Source organism: Diplotaxodon limnothrissa, linkage group LG18 (genome assembly GCF_057381915.1).
Source record: "Diplotaxodon limnothrissa isolate DT_005_m linkage group LG18, D_limnothrissa_male_GT1.1, whole genome shotgun sequence".
In the NCBI taxonomy this organism is placed as follows: domain Eukaryota; kingdom Metazoa; phylum Chordata; class Actinopteri; order Cichliformes; family Cichlidae; genus Diplotaxodon; species Diplotaxodon limnothrissa.
The window spans coordinates 7,164,278-7,180,294 of NC_140613.1; the positions used below are offsets into that span (position 1 = coordinate 7,164,278).

Below are 16,017 nucleotides of genomic sequence, written 5' to 3' on the forward strand. Positions count from 1 at the left end.
TTCAAAACCTAGAAACATGCACATGTCCCACTAGCCATATTTTAGTCATAACCTCATGACAGTGGCAGGCAGCATAAAAGGTGAAATATCTAAGAGAAGGAAACTATCGAGCATTGTAATATTACTGACACTGCATTTACAATTATACCAAATAAACTGCTTATAAGAAACTTTAAGAAATCATTAAATAAGGTATAAAAGTACTGACAAATGCAAGTACCTTTTACAGTTTTTTATCTTAAATGTAGCCTGCCAATTTCTTTTCAAGTAAAATGTTATAGATATAGGTTTTCATGTGTCACAGCAGGAGTCGATGACCACAGTAATGCTGTGCCTCTTAATATAAATGAATTGGGCTCATGTGTGTGTTTGCGCACAGCAGGGAGCTCGGTTACAGTCAAAACAGTAGATGACACACTTCACCACGGTACAAAGCTTTACTTTAAATCCCAGATAGTTAACATTTGATAAATAAAACTGAATTTCCTTGTAGGTAGGCACCAAAATATGCTTTGTAAATCCGATCTATTTCCCATTACTCTTGTTTTAGACATAAATGTCAGAGTTGTTCTCTCTAAAATAGCTTCTTAAACCTTCGCTAGTAAAGATGGGATTCACCAGACATCCCACAATATCATATTATCACAATACTATATTCATGTTATATTAATTAACATAGTGCAATACTCTGCACTGCACAAACATATATTATTATTTATCACCTTTTTTCCAAGTGCAAACTATGTCCTCAAAGTTATTGTTCTATCCAAAGATAAAGTTATCTCACTTCAATTATTCATGTTTTGTATTTGCTCCAAATGAAATTGTCAAGCATACCAACACTGTAACCAAAACCTACCATAAATGTTACATATGGAATGGGGTCACCGCAATCGGTTTCTGATAATACAGCAATTTCCAGGTATAAATCATCGAAAATCACGTAGTGTTGCTGTCCATCTAGACAAAAAAAAATCACATTTAACTATTAACTTTGTGCTAAGCAACCTTCCTCTTCTATAAGAGTCAAGTTCCCTCGAATTGTGACTCAGACCGATGACAACATGATGAATTTGTCTACATTTATAGATAGCATAGGAATGATTTGCAAACCTTTGACAATGTCTCTGAGAGTGGTTGCAGCCAGTCCAAGTCAGACTGCAACTGTTTGCAGAAAGATTTCCTCCTCTTAGGCGAGATGGAGAGACCTGCAAGTCCAACATGTAGATTCATCACTGGTTAGGGATCCTTCTTGATCTAAACAAACACTTATTGTCTGTCTGCTGACACTTAACAGCGAATTAAAGGTAAGTACGTTACCTAGTTACCTTCATAAAATGTCAGCCTGCTGCGGACAGTGGATGATGCCGCATGTAGTAGACATGTTTCACTGGATAAACAGAAGGGCTTAGGTCCAAAGGTGGAGGATGCCGTGACACGCCTGAGGCCTTTTGTTTACAAAGCAGGCTTTGGGGTTAACAGTGTTTTAAGAGTTACAAAAGTGATTAATTGCTTAACGGTGTAGATCACCATGGTAACATATACTGCGGCCGTAACCAGCTCCGAAGCAGGCTAAGTTTGAGATTAGAGATTAACAGGTTTTAATTCACCAGCTACTGATAAGTTAGTTCTCCAGAAAACAGAATTATTCCTGGAAATCCCTTGGACATCTGTGTGTGAATAATAAGAGGTTCTAAGGTGTCTTAAGGATTTTTCTTTTCCTGATGAGCATTAATAATAAATATAGATTCTTAAAGAAACCTATTTCCTGGTTTTTCCTTTTGGCTAAAAACCCTTTTTATAACAATTTTATTGTTCTATATACCATGTATATGATCGTAAATCACATGTTTATACTTGTTGAACTTATATCAAATTTGCACATAGACCAAGCCTGTGTCTAAATTCTGGGCCTGTGGCTGTTGTATTTAAAAATTAACCTCCCCTAATGACAACCTGTTTGTCAGCTTTACATCCTGATTTCTAATAGGCTAAACTTCATTAATATACTAGATTTTTTTTCCAGTCTTCCTGGCCAAAGTGGTTAAAGTACTTTGACATTCATACTTTTCCTCACACACGTACCCAAACACGTAGTGGACTCGCCTTCGGCTGTGTTACTTTCAGCCTGTATTTTGTGTTTTAACATCTTTATATTTATTCTAATACGATAGTTTTATCTAACTTTATAAAATCAGGCACACTGCTGCCAGCAAACCCGTCAATGTTTGATAAATCAAATGCTCCCAACACTGACTCTTTCACATGAACACGCTCACAGCTATGTTGTGAAACCCTGGTTTAACTTATCGAGACGATAACCCCCTTTGTGGGACTGAGTCTCCAAGTGGACTTTTTAATCAGATTGTGTTAAACAATCTTGGAGAATGTGAGAATGCCAACTTTTGAGAACAAAGGTGAAGTGCAGAACTGCAGTCGCTACACAGGGATAGAGTTGATGAGCCATGACATGAAGGTATGGGAAAGACTTGTTGAAGAGCGGTGGGAACGTGTGCAGTAGGAGTGATGGATGGGTTCAGGGATTGCCTCTGAACCTCTTCTGTCTTGAACTGCTGATGGACAGATGAGGTCAGGGGTCCGTTTTTCGTACCTCGCTTACTACATCCAAGATCAAATGACACATCCAGGATCAAATCATCGCGCTAACTTTGAGCTTGCTATTCCGGTTCTCCGAACACACCTGTTGTTGACGATTAGTATAGCTGGATGAAGTAATGTGAGATCACTGGATGAAGTAACGTGAGTAATGTGGCTTAACAGGGGCTACGCATCGATAGTAGAAACATTGATCGGCAACCCTTTGATTGGTCGGCGAAAATGTCGAAGGAGCGCGCTTGGTATTTTTCGGCAGCAGAGCAAGAACTCTTGATTGAGGGATTTCAGGAGTTTCAGAGTGTAATTAAAATGCAAGGGAACACTGCAAAGACTGCAAAAGCAAGGAGAGAGGGCTGGCAGAAAGTTGCTGACAAATTAAACTCGTAAGTAATTTAATAATAATAATAATAATGGATTGGATTTATATAGCGCTTTTCAAGGCACCCAAAGCGCTTTACAATGCCACTATTCAGTCACTCTCACGTTCACACACTGGTGGAAGCAGCTACGGTTGTAGTCACAGCTGCCCTGGGGCAGACTGACAGAAGCCAGGCTGCCATATCGCGCCATCGGCCCCTCTGGCCAACACCAGTAGGCGGTAGGGTAAATTTATTATATTACACTATATTATATTATATTACATTATATCCTCTTTCACATTAGAGCCACAACAGGACCCACTAGAACATGGGAACAAGTAAAAGTGAAATATAAGAATATTCTACAGAATGGTAATATTTATCACTTATATTGCTTGTCGTCTCTTGGAAAGAGACCCTGAAATAATCTGTTTGTTTGTTTATAACAGCAACCAAGAAAAGGGCAGAGCAACAAAAGACAGGTGGTGGTCCTGCACCCCCTCGTCAACAAGTTGGTTAAGTAAATAATACCCTCACGGGAAAATCGATATCTCTCTATGAGCACACTGTCGCGCTGAGCTAAAGGATCCTGTCTGTCCCGCAATATACGCTGAATTCTGAGGACTCTCCTTATCAATCTTGCACCTTCCGCAATGGGTGGCTCGCGTATACGGACAGGACATGGCTGCGACAGACTTCCCAAATCCACCTTCGCTTTTATAGCCGTGGTCTCTCATCTTGATTACATGAAGTAATTTACAATTACTACTCTGAAATATGAATTAAATCTGTAATAATCACATACATGTAATAGAATGTTAATAGTACATTTCCCTTTTTTTAGGAAATGACCTGTATGTATCTGTGTGAAATCAATAAAAGGATCAAGTGCTGCATTATCTTTAGTTACATTGATAATATTTATTTATGGTAAAACAGTGGTAAAATATCGCTGTTGCTTTCGTATAAATGAAGCGGACATACTTGAGTGACCACGATCTAATCTTGTTTACATAAAGTAAACCTGCTCCCGAGCAGGTTTACGCTTACGGATCTGTTGCTATGACAGCAAGTCCCGGATGAGCTTCGGAGAACCGAACGATCCAAGATCACGCGAAATCGTCAACAATCAAATCCAGCTAACTTACTTAGCGAGGTACGAAGAACAGACCCCAGAAGTCTCTGTGAACAATGTTTACAGACAACATTGTGATCTGTGGTGAGAGTAGGTGGAAGAGAGTCTGTAAGAGGTGGAGGTATGCTCTGGAGAGAAGAGGAATGAAAGTTAGTTGGAACTAGGGCTGCCACAAACGATTATTTTGATAGTCGACTAGTCACCGATTATTTTTGCAATTAGTCGACTAATCAGATCATGCATCCATTGAACATAAAACGTACAGCTTATTGCTCCAGCATGCAGCTGCTCTTATATAACTATCATTAGCTTACAGCTTTAAGTGTTTAAGGTATGTGCTAACTAAAAATAAAGACAAGATGATAGTTTGTTAAACTTTTAATGAAATTTGCAGGTTGTCTCGGTGGAGTTTAATAAACTCAGCCGTCTGCTCCTTGCTATCTAAAATATAACAGGACACTGGAGTAAATTCTCGACCACCTCACACTTCTGTTTAATCAGTTTTCTGTTTGACGTTTATTCAGCTGTGAAAACTGTAACTTTAACCTCAGCCAAACTGATTTACTCAGAAACAAATAAAACACTGAACAAAGCCAAACAATATAACATTTTAAGTCATCTAACTGACTTATATATCATGTTTAACCTGAGTAGCAAAAGACCACGGGGGTCTGAAAACGATGTGCCGGGAGTTCGGTGTTCTCGCCGGCTCTAGTGAGCCTTGATCTCCCAATCAGCTCGTCTCTGAAAACGTCGGAGCACTTTTGGGAATATGTGTTGTCTTGATAAACCTAGCAGTTATTTGAAGTTTACACAGCTACATTCTTGCCTGAAAATATCTTAAAAGTTTATTTTGTGACCTAGAAAGTGTAATATTAAAACTAAGTAGCTGCCGCCATTGTTGGAAACTAGAATTGGATGGGCCGCGCTATGAATTCTGGGATAGGTTGGGCAATGAAGGACACGCCCAACCCATGATTCAAATCTGGGGAAAAGGAGGATGCATTTGTCGGCCGCATTTGTCGGAGTCTTCAAATTTGCCTGTCACGTAATCGGCCTACAAATGCGGCCTCCAGAGGATGCAGCCACTGAATTTCGACAGCTACGATACTGGAAACTGCGTCTTCTTCTTTAGCCTTTAATGGCAGCTGGCATCCTTGTAGATGCACTGCTGCCATCTTCTGTTTCAGTCCGTTATTCCACTCTTGAATCCTACTACTTGTTTCTGCGTCTTTCAGGATCTTACAAAGCTTCAAACGACGCGTCGACTATTAAATTAGTCGTTGACGGTTTTGATAGTCGACATAACCGTGACGGGTCGACTAAACGTGGCAGCCCTAGTTGGAACATGACAGAATACATGTGTGAATGAGAGGGAAATGGGTGTAACAGTAACGATGCAAGGAGCAGAGGTACTTGAAGGTAGATGAATTGAAATACTTGGGATCGACCATCCAAAGCAAGAGACAGTGCACAAGAGAGGTGAAGAAGAGAGTGCAGGCACAATGGAGTGGATTTGGAAGAAGGATGGTAGTAAGAGTGAAAGGGAAGGTTTACAACATGGTAGCATGACCTATTGTGATCTGTGGTTTGGAGACGGTGGCACTGACAAAAAAGAGAGGAAGCCGAGCGGGAAATTGCAGAGTTGAAGATGCTAAAGTTCTTGTTTAGAGGGACCAGGATTAGAGAGGCATGTCTGAGGGGGTTTAGACGTGTACAGAGAAAGGATAGTAGATATATCAGACTAAGGATGATGATTATGGAGCTGCAGATGCTGCATTTTGTGTGCTGTTGGGCAAGAATGTGAGAGTAATGTACAAATATGAAGCAGATCTTCCTGTTGGAAAATGTTCAATAAACGTGCCATTTCAGTTTAAAACCCCTTGTTGCACACAAATAAACTCCTTTTGGTCCATTTGAGTGCCTTTGTGTGTTACCCACCAACACAGCCAGGTGTAGTTGTTGGATGGCCAGACCAGGAGGCCCTTCTGACAATTACAAACAGGTGGTGGATTTTGTTTTTGCTCCACCCAGACCAACAGGATCTAAATCTCCTTTTAAACTACATGTGAAAAACTCATCAAGCGTGAGCTTTTTGACTAAATGTCCCTGCGCTGTTGTCAATTTGCTTGCAGGTCTTCATGGCACCATCTATGGATTTATTGATGAAAAGAAAACCTCAGGTCCCCTGGGTGGATCCTGGCTAAGAAACATGTCACCACCATCAACAGGTAACAATGTTAAATTAATGTTGTAAGTGTTTGGGTTTGGTGTGTGGTTTTTTTTTTTTGTGTGTGTATTTCTTTGGGGGGGTCACTTGAGTAGCATACTCAAACCATACCTTTGTGCTAGTCTTACCCTGAAAGCACCACAACTTCAGCCTGCTGGGATAAGCATGGTCACTTTTAAGCTTTTAACTGATACATATAATAATACATGCACTCAAAACGATGCACACAGTTTGTGATGCACTCACAGAGAAATGGCAGGCAGCGAGTGCCAACATGCATGCTGGTGATTTGATCCTTTGCCTGTCAGACCAGAAGAGGGCAGCGTTGTGCTCACATGGTGAGGCGTATCACCGGGAATAAACGTTTCTGGGGGTTTTTAATGATGGGCTGTGGTCAGATCAGAGTGATAAGTTTCAGTGGATCCGGGTTGTTCTTTCTGTGTGGTTCAAAGGGACGGCTGTCTCTACCCTGTGGTGTTAAAGGCGTTGGCTGTAGTTATTTTTAAGATTTTTGTGCCTCCTGTATTGTTTATCAAAGCATAAAATACACTATAGTGAAAACTTCCAATGTATAGTAGTAATTAGTAGTATTTTTATTCATTTTCATGACAAAGGTTTGGGTGGAAAAAATACAATTAAATGACATTGTTTGTCATTCCTTGCCAATAAATGCAGGGCTGTTGATCAGATTGATGAGCTGTAATGAATCACTGTAGTTGTTTCAGCTCAGTTAACAGTTATCTCTGTTAGCTGCATTGGCCTGCAGCTAGTCTGTCTCTAATTTTGTTAACCAAAACGTAAAATACACTGCAGTAAGATAGCTTGTATGTCCCACAGTTGGGAAATTCACTTTATTACAACAGCAAAATTAAAAGGAAAAAAAATATATAGAAGAAGCAATAAAGTAACCCATGACAATAATACTACACAATAGAGAAAATGTACACCATGCAATATTAAATACCTTTTTCAAATTCATTTTATTTGTTTACAATTTGTTTACAAAGTTTTAAGTGTTTTTTTTTCTTTTTCAAAAGTAGAAATTATTCATTATATATTAAATGCATTTTTAAATAGGGGTATCTTTTTTTATTTGTTGTGCTAAATACAGTTGGCAGTGGTTTTTTTTGTTTTTGTTTTGTTTTTTTAACCGTAGTCCTGTTATTCCAGTAGTCCCACTTTTTATTTATGTTTTTAAAATCGCATTTTTATTTTCTTTCATTTACTATTTTTTAAAGGGGGTATAGAACAACTTTACTTTTGTCATTTAATTTATTTATTTGAAAATTTATTTCGTTTTAGTTTACGATATACATTTCGGCCATTCCCGGTGCTTATTTCAATAATTTATGTGTATGTGTGGAAACGGAGTTAGTTTGCAAGAAATACCCCCTTCCCCCTACCCCCGCAACGCGCAAGCGCTCGGGACCGTGTGGGAATGGTCGGTCCACGAACTGGGGGTTGGACCGCTCCGAGCGAAACAGAGCAAACGAGTTTTAAATGTCCGCCATGTTGTCCATGGCGCACTGAACCAACGGTAGGGAGCGGAGCGTCGGAAAAAAACAGTCCGAGAGAGAGCGACCAAGATCCGGGCCTTCCCCCGGCTCCGTTGGCGACGCCCTAAATACAAGCTACAACCATTCGAACGTTAGAATAGAGACTAACCGCACAGAAACATCCATGAAAGCTCCACTCGGTACCGTTGTGAATATTAGGAGATCGGATAGATTTATATTGCACCTCGAATTGTGAAAAATGAGTAAATTGTCGTTTCGGGCACGGGCGCTGGACGCTTCCAAGCCACTACCCGTCTTCCGTTGTGAGGATTTACCCGACCTACACGAATATGCATCAATTAACCGGGCAGTGCCGCAGATGCCGACGGGGATGGAGAAAGAAGAGGAATCGGTATGCTTTAACCGTTTGAAAATATGAATTTATACGTTTTGTTTCATTTTTACGTGATCACAGGCGTCCCTCTTTTTTCTGCGCAAGCTTTCACAAAATGGCCGCCAATTTTCTCAGGAGAAACACGACGGTTTTGTGCCGCAAACGACTCATATACGGGGCTCGGACGGATTTTTGGGCAAAGCGGGGATGCTTTGTGTCGTTATTGGATAAAATTGTCCGGTTTGACCGGCATATTTGTGCGTGAGGTGATTTTCTGAGTACAAAGGAGTCATGTGACCTGAGCGATTCCGACATTTTGTCTCGTCTGTCAGGACGGGGCCTTGTGTTGGCGTAATTGCAGCGGACCAGGGCAAGGGGGAGCTAGTGATTTCAGATTATGTGGCATCTTTGCTACCAGCAGTCAGAAATGTCAACAAGGCGGCCATGCATTGGAGAAAACACAGCGGTGTTCGTTTTGCATTGACTTGATGTAAATGTTTGCTTGCTGTTTTCCTGCACAGAGCCTTGTGTGTCATGAATGCAGCTGCCGGTGCCACATTTTTATGATGATTTCTCCGTACGGCGAGCCCGGCTCGTTATTAGTATGGACGCTGTGGGTTTGTTATTATGTTGTTGCAATTAAGTTATTGCATGTGCAGCAATCACACAGGTAAATCACTTATTGTCACTCTAACCAAGAAGATACTTCTCTGTAATAGGTTAATGATGTCGATTTTCCAGAGGTGCTGTCACCGGCATCTCTCATTGCAATGTGGTCATATTCTGTTGTGCATAGAAGGAATATTTAAACATCAAAATAAATCAGAAAAGCTAGTTTAAATTACCTAAAAGTGCTTTGGTTCATATGTTATAATTTTCGTGTAAGTAAATGTTGCAAAATAAGATTGGGACTTTGTTGTGCAACTTTTTGTGTTTCCTCTTACTCCACAGTTAAGCCACTGTGGGATGAGCATCTAAATGGTTATGTGCATTGATAGTCAACTATCTATATAAGAACATTGTTACATTTCAAAACTCATGAAAGCTTGCAGATAATTGTTAGAGAAAGTATCTTTATAGTTTGATCTCCCTGCAAGTAACTTAACAAATTCTGCTTCCTGTTGCATCCCACAGGGCTGTTGTGATTATTTCAAAAATAGGGGGGGTTGTAAAGCACATGCACCCTGTGGGATTTCTTTTTCCTGTTCTTCGCTTTTTATGTAATTTACTATGCAGTAGTCTGACACAGCAGTGCTCTCATCCCGGGAGTATTAAACAATATATCTGCTTCTCTGAGGAGTCTGCTACACAGCTTACCCAGCAGTCTTGCCTGATGTTTAAATATAAGGTTGAGTACACGAGGGGGATATCGCTACAGGGATCTGTGTTGGATACTTTTTTCCCTAAATTATTCAAGCAAAGTGTGTTGCAGCCGGTGTTGTGGAGGCTCGGTGTCAGGGGTTCAGTGTGTCAGATGGCACAGCGGGCTGGCAGACCAGCGCACGTGGCGCTCCAGAGGAGATCAGGGTGGCAGGAAGGAGGAGAGAGGAGGTGGGGGTTGCTGTCACTTCAAAGTCTGTGCTCTGCTCAGCTGGAGTGCTTGGTTATGTAACAGTCATATTATCATAAGAGGTAGGCCAAGGCCTGCTGCGTGCCAGCCGCTCTGTGTTGGGAGCTGTCTGTTATGAATTCTGCGTCAGACTTTAGATGGAAATGTATTTTGAGTTGTTGTTGTTGTAGTTTCTGCTGCTGGTGTGTATTTTTAGCTTTTGTAAGAGCACATATTATTTGTTTTACCTCCACGCTCATTAATTTGCACAGGGATGCTTGGTCCCTTTTTCTCTTTTTCCTCCCTTAGCGATGTGCTTGACCCAGTGAAAGCAAAAACTGCATTTATTTTCTGCAGTCTGAAAGTGTTCAGAGAAAGCATCAGCTTTGCATGTTTCACTCAGGACTATTTAAGCCAGACTATGCAGTGCTGGGTAGTCTGACACTCTGCTAATAGAAAGATTTCTGAAACGAGCAGGGAGACGCTGCATAGTATGTTCAGCATAGCCAGATTTTCTCTGCCTCCACGTGGGCCTCTTGGAGGGTAGCGACAATTTGTTACCCGAAATCACCGTTGGATGCACAAAACTTAATTTTACGCTTGAGTAAATTCAATGCTCAATACAAACAAGTTGTTTAAAAATTCAGTCCTGGTTATTTTTCTTCTGGACAGCACCAAAATTATTCTGCTGTGAGGGTGGAAAAAAACCAACTCTGTTAATTATCCTGACTCAACAAAGCCTAAAAGCCCAGTCGCAGGTGACGGGCATCACAGCAGTAACTGATATCAACTTTCTCTGTTAACCCAGGCTGTTTGCTCCAGGCTCTTTGCACACACTCATAAAAGCGAGTGGTTGATGCATCATTTGCTGCTGCTTCTGCACAGTCGGGCACCGTCAAGTGAACAGGTTGTGGAGGTTATAAAGATCAGTCTATAAGAAAAATGACATTAAAGCAGTGTTGCAGAAAATGATTGATATTGTAAATTTATCAAGCTACAGCTTCCCATTTATTGCACCTTCCACCCCTCTCTTGTACATTAGAGCGTTGAGACTTTGTACATTTAAAACATGAGTGCATCGGGATTGACTCGGTCTCATAGCTCAGTGGAAGTGGTGTGGAAATCACTCTAGGTTGTAGCCAGTGAAATTGTTTCCACAGATTCAATATTCGTGGTGATAAATGACCTTGAAATAGACGAAGCATTCATCTTTTTTATTAGCTGCATTTCCAGCAGGAAAACATACCAGGTAGCAGATAGGATCAGGCATTAAAAATTTTTTCCTGTGCTGCTTCCTTCAGTGATGCTGTTCAATGTATGGCTCAACAGTTTAAATTTATACAATTCTGAGCAGAGACTGTACCTCACTAAGAGTATACTGAAAATGAATTGGTATACGTTTAGTGAAATCTGGCACATCAGGAAGGTTTTAAACTGAATTGTCAACTTTCCTTTACTTTGCACCAGCTCGTAACTTCAGCAAAAGTTAAGAGAGCTGAACTCATGGCATTGAGAACTCACAACTTTGCGCTTCCATGTCCATCTTTCTGCTCAGCTTGGGCAACAGGACACCTCGTAACGCTTGTAACCCTGCTTGGCACACGAATAGTCAACGCTTTCAACCGCCGTATCTCTGTCCAACAGGCCGGTCTCTGCGTGTTTGTGTATTTCTGGTAGCGTAGATCTACCAAAGAGCTGTCACTGCTGAAATTCCCTCAGCACATGTAGCGTGTTTGTTTTGGAGCCAGACACTTTGTCTCGTGTTTACGTTTGGGTGAAAGTGAGGTCAGTGTCTGCAGCCCTGCTGGGAACCCACAGGCATCTGTTTTTGCCTCTTTTCCAGACACGCTTCTTGTACATACACACAGCCACATGCTCTGGCGGGACACCAGGTTTTTTCTTTTTTGTTGCTTGTGACCTTGCTGGGTGGGAAAGTGGGGCATGTCACCTGTCCAAAGTCTCTGCTGGCTCCACGATGTCAACTAGATAGCTTCCTGCGTCAGCTGTCTCACTTTCCGTTTGACTATTGACAGATTGGTTCTGGATGTGTTTGTGCACCAGGTTCCAGGAAGGGTTTTCAGGCCAGTGAGTTGGCAAGTTTGCAAGATGGGTTACAACTCCTGTGGAATTGCTCACTCTGTGACCCATTAATTAAAGAATGAGTGTGTAAACTATACATGTAAACCAGCATGATCAGTCCATGTACAGTGGCAATGAGTCTGGTTGACGGAAATCTTTGCAGTTTCCTGTTAGTTCTGCCTTTTTCTGTTTGGTTTTCCTCCCTCTCCAGCTGAATTTAAGGGATTTTAACACTAATCACATTGTGAATGAACCAAAACATGGTTTAGATGCTGCTAAAATGTGTAGTGCTGTGCATAACATTGGTGTGACAATTGTCAGAGCATGGCTAACAGTAGCTAGCGGCTTTATTTTAACACTGCACATAACTTGTTTGTCAGCTTCTACAAGCTTTCTTGTCCGTTGGGGACAGTCAACATCTTAAGTCTGTATCTTCCCTGTTTTTCACTGTTTGTCAACCTAACCCGACCTCTGTACCTCGGGTAACACGAGCCAGGAGGTACCAGTCATTTACATCAACTAGCCCACATTCACAAACCCCCCTCGCATCTCTACTTTTCTTTATTAATGTACTTCCAAAGCAGAGCTATATGTTTACTAAGTGTAACTAAGTTAGAAAATGGTCTGTCATCATTAGATTTAAACTAACTAGCTAATTCTCTTCTAACTAAACCTTGTAACCTCTCTTTACAGATTCCTGAAAACCAAACTTCATAATAACGTCTGGGCACAGCCACACTGATCATTTTATTTGAGTAGAAAGAATTTGGATGATCTGTTGTTTTCGGTGGGGACTCATTGTAGAGCATTTGGATCTGCGAATGGCTAATGACGTCAATGGTAATCCCCGGAAGGTGACTATGCACATTTTAGACTGGGCTGGGGGTTGGTAAATTATCACAGCCTTATTAACTTATGAGGCTGCATTCAAGTTGCAAAGACTTGGATCGTCTTATAAAGCAGGCTGAATTGGAGTGAATCAAAGGTCTGGACCGAGGCAAATTCTCTCCCCATTTCTTTTAATGTGTGAAGCGGGATGGAAAGTTGCTCAGTTAATTGCTTGTTACTTTACAAACTGCCCCACAGAGTTTGAATTGACCAACTGTGGAGAAAAACCTAGGCTCGTAGCTGCTATTACTTTCCCACCTCTTTTACTCTTGGTGTTGAATATCGTTCTCTCCCACACACGCTGCATAAAACTGCTTTTGTACTGTGGCTAAGCATCCCTCAACAGCCTCTTACCAGACTGTCCCTTGCGGCTGTCCATCATGTTAAGTGGCATTTACAGTGTCTGGGACAGTAGCTGTCAGAGGCGAGACTGGAGAAGGTGGAGGAGGCCGCGGCTGGCTCAGCAGACTTGACAGTGATCGATGTGGTCATTTTAGAGGGCTATTTCTGGACTCCTCTGTGTATTTGAGGAAACGAGTGCAAGTGTGTGTGTACGAGGGCATCGGCCAATGCTCTGTATTCTGACTGTTCATCTCAATCTGACTTTATTTATTGTCAGGCAAATGACCACAGCCAGGAAAGTAAACAACCACGTTGCTTGATTAGGTTTGGCAGGCGATGTGTTTTTGCTCAAGGCTGTTTAGTCGATAAAGTTTTTCCTCATAGCAGAGGGACCCGGAAGCAGACTTGGAATAAGATGGGAACATATAAGTGTAGAAGTGCGTGGTGGCATATGTTGCATGTTTAAAAGGTGTTTGTATGGTTTCATTCATGCAGGTTGGTGCAGATCAGATGAATGACTGGCCTGTAAGACTGATACAAAGGAAATGCACAAATTAATTAGTGATTAAACTAAATTTAAAAAGGTGGAACAGAGAAATAAGAAAACATTCAAATAAACCCAGAACCATTAGAACATGGAAAGTAAAGTAAGGCAGGTATGTCACAAAATAGAATAAGTCAAGCAGTTGAGTTCTAATTGGTCAGTATAATTAGAATAATGCAGTGCTAGATGATAAAACTGAAAAACCTAAAGGTACAGTGTGTAAAACCTGACTACTAGATTTTGGTAGATTACAGTACCCCAAATTCTATTTTCTTATCCTGCCTAGTTTTAGCTACAGCGGCTGCTCTAGGACAAACTCTGGCTGTTGTTCATCTGCACTGAGTTTACCTCAACTATACCTCAACCTCGGTATTCTTTGTTTCCACATCTATTTACTCTTGAGGAGGCTGTAAAACTTTGTGAAAGAAGTCATGAGTTAAAGAGCCAATGAACAACAATACTGGGGTGAGATGAGGATATCCTGGTCTTTTCTGCTTGCCAGTGCTGCTGTTAGTGACATTTTTGAAGTGGTTCTAACACTGTTGGACATGGAGCACTTAACTCTTAAATGATTTGAGAATGTTAATTAAACGGTTTCTCAGAGTGTGGTTTTTAGGATACACAAGGCTAATACTAGCTGGTGTGATGTTAGCTTATAACTATCTTGCAACAATATGAGGAATAAACATCAAGTTGTGGACTTTTTTATTTTTTTATTAGAACCAGTTTAAGAGATGTGGCTTGAGGTGAGAACGAAAAGGTGGAAATAAAGTAGAAGAAAGATCTAACAAAGACATGATGAAAATGTTATTTGGGCATATATAGTTTGAAAGAGCTCTTTGTGATCTTTAAATTAAAGATAACTTATAAGGCAAACGGTTTGTGGTGGCTCTCCAGTCAAATGCATAACAAGATTAGCCACGAAAAGCTTGCTAGCAGACAATATTACACACTGTTAGTGTACATTAGAGGTTATTTAATAGAAATGTTACAGTTTTGATCATTTTTAAAAACTAAAATGGAATGAAACTTAATATTGAAATGCACAAAGTAAATAAGTAATGTCTTTCAAGTATACTCCAGTCAGGTTGGGTTATGTTTGCAGGGCACCATGGAGAGGCTATTAGGAAAGAGGGGGGGGGGAGAGAATCTGCATTCTCAGAACAGATCGCAGCACCACATGGCAACGATAAATGTAAAAGACAACCGCTCGCCTCGGGTGTACTAAACAGACTGTGCATGATATTGTCAGGCCCAAAAAGTGCAAATGGTGGTGATGAACACTGCTCTGGGACACCATAAAGTAGATTTAGGACTGTAGACCGAAAGTTTTGCGGATGACAGCACAAACTTATAAATTGAAGGTCAGACTTTGTCAAATTTGCTTTCCTAACAGTTTTTATATTGTTTTTCTTGTGACTTGCTGTTTACAGGTAACAGGTAGAGCTGGGCGATATGAGATTTTTTCATATCACGATATGTTTTTTTCATTTCAGGCGATAACGATATCTATCACGATATAAGCCAAATAACTTGTAAGAATTTGTAAGATTTAAATGTGCTGTTGCTCACAAGTAAAATGTGAAATAATCAGCAGCTTGTTTTTATTTAAATATTTATTTCCCATAATAAGTTCAACAGGGTAGATGTACTTAAGGAACATGAGACTTTTTCAGATAAATAAAGGCAAATATTGCAAACTACACAAAAGGCAGCCGCTAAAGCGTTTAAGTTTCAAAATAGAACAAACGAAACAGACTAAATTGTCAATTCCACTTAGAAACAAAATATTAATTCTAAAAATAAATCTTAGTTTGTTTTACAGAAGAACAGACAAAACTGACTAACTTTTGTCAATATCAAATAAACTGAGAACTAAAAGGAAATTCTCAATCTCTCCTTGTTGTATAGCTGAGCTTTTCAAACAGTTTTAACAGTTACTTTAGTCTGACAAAAGCCGAATGACGAATTAGCGCTTCCAGTCAGAGACACGTACACGGGTATTTTTGAAAACAGAGATTTTCCGTTTTCGTTTTAAAAAATAATCCCGTCCACACATAAAGGCAGAAATGAAGGAAAACGCTGCTATGAACATGCCAAAGCAGCAGGTGGCGCTAGATTCCTAACCGTGCAGAAATGTTGGCCAATCAGAAGTCTAGAAGCCTCGGTGGGAAAAAGTAAACAAAGCTGGGGCATAGAAGCAGAACCGAGTCGTATGTGTGGACGGACAGTAACTGTGTGTATATGTAAGCATTTAAACACTGCAGAGAGTAGAATTAACAGTAACAGTATTGTAGAAATTCATTTCACTGAAACAATAACGTGGTGCACAGTGTGACGCATGCACCAGTTTATTGTATTTCCAGACTTGTTTTCGGCACAATT

General features: G+C 40.6%; 1 protein-coding gene across 3 annotated transcripts in view; it reads left to right on the forward strand.

The window, feature by feature from the left end:
* The window catches only part of LOC146613004 (enhancer of polycomb homolog 1-like), a 35,093-nt gene that overhangs the window by 1,511 nt on the left and 17,565 nt on the right, over positions 1-16,017 (forward strand). For 2 of the 3 annotated variants that reach the window (XM_085377011.1, XM_085377012.1), the window contains exon 1: positions 7,577-8,248. In XM_085377011.1, coding sequence (XP_085233137.1) covers positions 8,096-8,248 — 153 coding nt within the window. In that variant the 5' untranslated portion in view covers positions 7,577-8,095. Of the gene's footprint in view, positions 1-6,245; positions 6,342-7,576; positions 8,249-16,017 lie in introns of those variants that run through there. The other variant, XM_085377013.1, reaches the window with a different exon arrangement.